This window comes from Poecilia formosa, unplaced genomic scaffold, assembly GCF_000485575.1.
Source record: "Poecilia formosa unplaced genomic scaffold, Poecilia_formosa-5.1.2 Scaffold594, whole genome shotgun sequence".
NCBI classification, from domain to species: domain Eukaryota; kingdom Metazoa; phylum Chordata; class Actinopteri; order Cyprinodontiformes; family Poeciliidae; genus Poecilia; species Poecilia formosa.
Genome location: NW_006800533.1, coordinates 13,985 through 17,857, shown reverse-complemented (window position 1 = coordinate 17,857; position 3,873 = coordinate 13,985). Strand labels below are relative to the sequence as shown.

General features: G+C 39.3%; 1 protein-coding gene across 4 annotated transcripts in view; it reads left to right on the top strand.

The window, feature by feature from the left end:
* The window catches only part of svopl (SVOP-like), a 10,039-nt gene extending 6,878 nt beyond the window's left edge, over positions 1–3,161 (top strand). For all 4 annotated transcript variants that reach the window (XM_007541219.2, XM_016665570.1, XM_016665571.1 and 1 more), the window contains exons 12-16: positions 467–578; positions 1,308–1,389; positions 2,385–2,474; positions 2,552–2,665; positions 2,745–3,161. In XM_007541219.2, the coding sequence (XP_007541281.1) occupies positions 467–578; positions 1,308–1,389; positions 2,385–2,474; positions 2,552–2,665; positions 2,745–2,756 (410 nt within the window). In that variant the 3' untranslated portion in view covers positions 2,757–3,161. The remainder of the gene's footprint in view (positions 1–466; positions 579–1,307; positions 1,390–2,384; positions 2,475–2,551; positions 2,666–2,744) is intronic.
* Positions 3,162–3,873: the final 712 nt, after the last annotated feature.

The window sequence follows — 3,873 nt, the reverse complement described above, 5'->3', positions numbered from 1 at the left end:
GTCACCCTGGGTCACCCTGGGTCACCTGGGTCACTCTGGGTCACCCTGGGTCACCTGGGGCACTCTGGGTCACCCTGGGTCACCTGGGTCACCTGGGTCACCCTGGGTCACCCTGGACAGGTCGCCAGTCTGTCGCAGACGAGTAGAAATCATTTACCACAATTAAACTTTTTCACTTCTTACACATTTTCATGTAGTAAAATTAATTTATTTGTACTTTATTGTTGATGAACAGATGCAGAACATCAGAGATCTTGAACAGATTTTTTAAAACAGGAAATGTTTAAAAAAAACATTTAAACATTGCTGCTGAATAAAATCCAGTTTATTTGCCCAGTCTGATAGAAGCAACATGTCTTCTGATTTTCTTTCAGGAAACTTTAGTCAGCAGGTTTTTCCAGATTGTCGTTTGTGTTGCTCTGCACCAGGCTGGGCTTGTGACTCTCCATCTTCTCTGTTCTCCCAGTGGTTCCATTAAACATCGTCCTGCTTAACGTGTTTGGACGGAGGATAAGTCTCACTGTGCTTCAACTGTTAACAGCTCTTCTGTTCATGATGGTCAACATCTGCACAACAATGTAAGGACTGCACTGAGTCTCCTCTGATAAGTCACTAAAGACATCTGCAGTTTGATTGGTCTGTCACTAGGAAGTGACTCTGTGTTTTCCAGACGGATCAGATTTAACTCACCGTGACTGAAGCAATAATTCTCTGCTTTCATGTCTTTGCATGACAGTTCATAAACCTCTGCAACCTCAGCTTATGCTACAGCTCACAGTGTTTTATCCTCATACAGGCACAGACATGTGGAACATCTCCTTTCCTCTCAGAGATAACCAGTTTTCACTGCAGCCCTCATTCCTTTATGTGTTCTGCAGATGCTCATGTTGACTTCCAAACATAATAAGGTGTACATTTTATTTGGCCATGCATATTATTATTATTAGAAAAAGAAGAATAAAAGACAGAAAGAGGGATTTTCCAGCATAATATCCGTCCACTTTCTGTTCAACACAGTCACAGAAAATGTTGCGCTCAGACGAATGGCAGCAGAAATGCTTTGTAGATTGATGTTGGCGCCAGTTGGTGACCTGGGCTCCATGACGACCGGGTCTCTAAACTGGCTTGAGATTTGGTTTATTGGGCTGAATCACTAGAACCTGATTTTATCAGATCTTTAGTTCCTGTGCTGCCCACTGAAATCTGACAGGGACCAGTCATTATGATGCAAAACGTATTCATTAAGTCCGTTTAGCATATTTTAATACAACTGAGCTGCATTATGGAAACTTTGTTTCTTACTTCAGGTTTGGCTTCACTGTGCTGCTGTTCCTGCTGCGATCTCTGGTCTCCATGAACTTTAATGTGGTTTACATTTACACAGCTGAGGTAAGAGTTGATAATGTCTTCACATTTAGATCATCCAGCAAAGTTGGCGTGGTCAGAGTGCTGATTGGATGCCAGCTCCTTATGAGATGCCTATTGTGATCAATCAATCAATCAATCAATCAATCAATCAATCAAATTTTATTTGTATAGCACATTTCAGCAGCAGGGCATTTCAAGGTGCTTTACATAATTAAAGAAAATAAAATAAAAAATAAGAACAGCATGTGACATTGAATAAACAGTAAGAAAGAGATAAAAAGATAAAACATACTTTAGAAGCAATAATAATAATAATAAATGTCAGATAGTAACAAATCCATTGTTTGCTATATTTTCTGAACCATTCTACACACATTAATAACCACTGGTGTAATTGCAGAAATAACCTATTTTAATTGTTAATGCATCTCTGGTGTACAATGATTATTTTCCCATTTGCAACAGTTTCCCAGCATGCTTTGTAGGGGTCACTGATGGGCCCATTACTGTAGGAATATTCTTCCTCCATGTATGGAGCGCACATGGGAGTGGAGGGGGGTGCACACATTTCACATTTTGTCCATTAATATTCATACAGCTAAAGTTCTAAATAGACAAATTGTTGGGTGTTCTGTGTTCACCACCAGGTGGCGTATGTGAGTATTGCTTAGTGTAGAGGAGGAAAAGAAGAGAATGGAGGAAATCTAAATCTGATTCTGTTAAGCAAGTCAAACTGAAAGGAGTTATTGCCTAACTCAAGTCCTGCTTCATGTTGACTTCCAAACATAATAATGTGTACATTTTATTTTTTCATCTTTTATTTCCACTAAAAATCATATAATTATGCTTAATACTTGTACACTGTGACCATATGAACACCAAAGTCAAAATCCCTGTTTGTTCACACAATCATGGTTGATAAGCTGATCTTTCTAATCTGATTCTAAAAAGGTAGCAGACCCCGGTTAAGTTTGCACACATACTTTGAACAAATGTTGTAAATGTTTTTATCCCAGGTTTACCCAACCATAGCGCGATCTCTTGGGATGGGTTTCTGCACCTCGTTCAGTCGGATTGGAGGGATGATCGCTCCGTTTATTGCACAGGTGTGTTGAAGGTCCAGCTCAAAAACACCATTTTCAGATTGCTGTTGCTGTGTCTCATTGCTTTATGTGTACTTCAGGTGCTCATGTCGCGGTCTGTGATTCAAGCTCTCACTCCGTTTGCGGTTGCTTGTGTCATCTGCGCTCTGGGAAACTTCCTGTTACCGATAGAAACCAGAGGTCGAGCTTTGCTGGTGAGAAATGTGATCTTTTTATAACAACTATTTTCTGCTGTCATGTGTAACTGAAACTGTCAATTTCTTTATTTTTCAGCAAAACTCCTGAGGATTTCCCTGCACAGCTTCTATTAGATTTTTTCTGTGTGTTACTGGATCTGGAAGTCTGGAATGTTTCTGTTGTTTCTGTTTATATTGTCAAAGAAATACAAGTTTAGTATTTTGCTTCATTGGACTTGTTCACATATAATCAACCCAAAGCTTCTTTTGTTATGAAATACAAGAAGGAAAAACAGCTGTTACAGTCAACATACTGAAGTTTCTGCAAACATTTTTCCTGACATACAGTACTTTGTTTTACTTTGTGTTTCCTGCTGTAACAGGTTTTTCATGTCAGTCTCTTAAATGCCCAAAATAAAGCTGATTAATCCGTGTGAATATTGTTCAGAGACACTTTCAGACATTTTATCTATCATGTCTATAATGTCTAATTAAAAATCTGAAAGAAAATTAATTGTGCAATTCACTTCAGTAGTCTTATATCAGAAACAATCCTGTTTCCATTTTGTTTCATAAGTGCTTGTCACATGTTTACTTTCAAATGAAGCTGAAATAGTTTCTGAGGTAAAGAGGGACATTTGGTTTAACCCACTGGAATAATGCGTCTCTGTGCAGCTGCTCCATCACTGAAGGAGCGCTCCAGTTCAGCAACAGCTTCATGCTGGGACACACTGCTGGTTGGTGAATGTTTTCTGTCTATTCTGGGTGGAGTTGGACGGTTGTGGGTTTCTTGGTGCTGCTGCTGTAACGTCTAGGCTGGATGGGTCTGGAAATCCTTCGTTTGGTGGATTTTAGCGAATGGGGTGCTCAGTCTGCTGGGGAGCTGGGAGGTCACCAACCCCCCCTCAACCATCTGGATGGGATTAAATTCACCTCTGGTAACAAAATAAAGAACCTCTGTGTTATTTTTGACCAGGATGCATAATTTAATCCCATAACAAACAGGTTTCTAGGAGTTCCTTCTTTCGTCTCCAAACCAATGCCAAGATGATAATCATTCTGTCCAGGACTGATGCTGATTAATATATTATTGAAATATTAAAGGATATGTGTCTAAAAGGGTGTAATTCTAATGATTCAACGATTTTACTTGGAGAATGAAATTAGGACAGCAAAAATATAGATTAACATCTATATTTATTTAGGTACCAGCAGTACCTATTGGG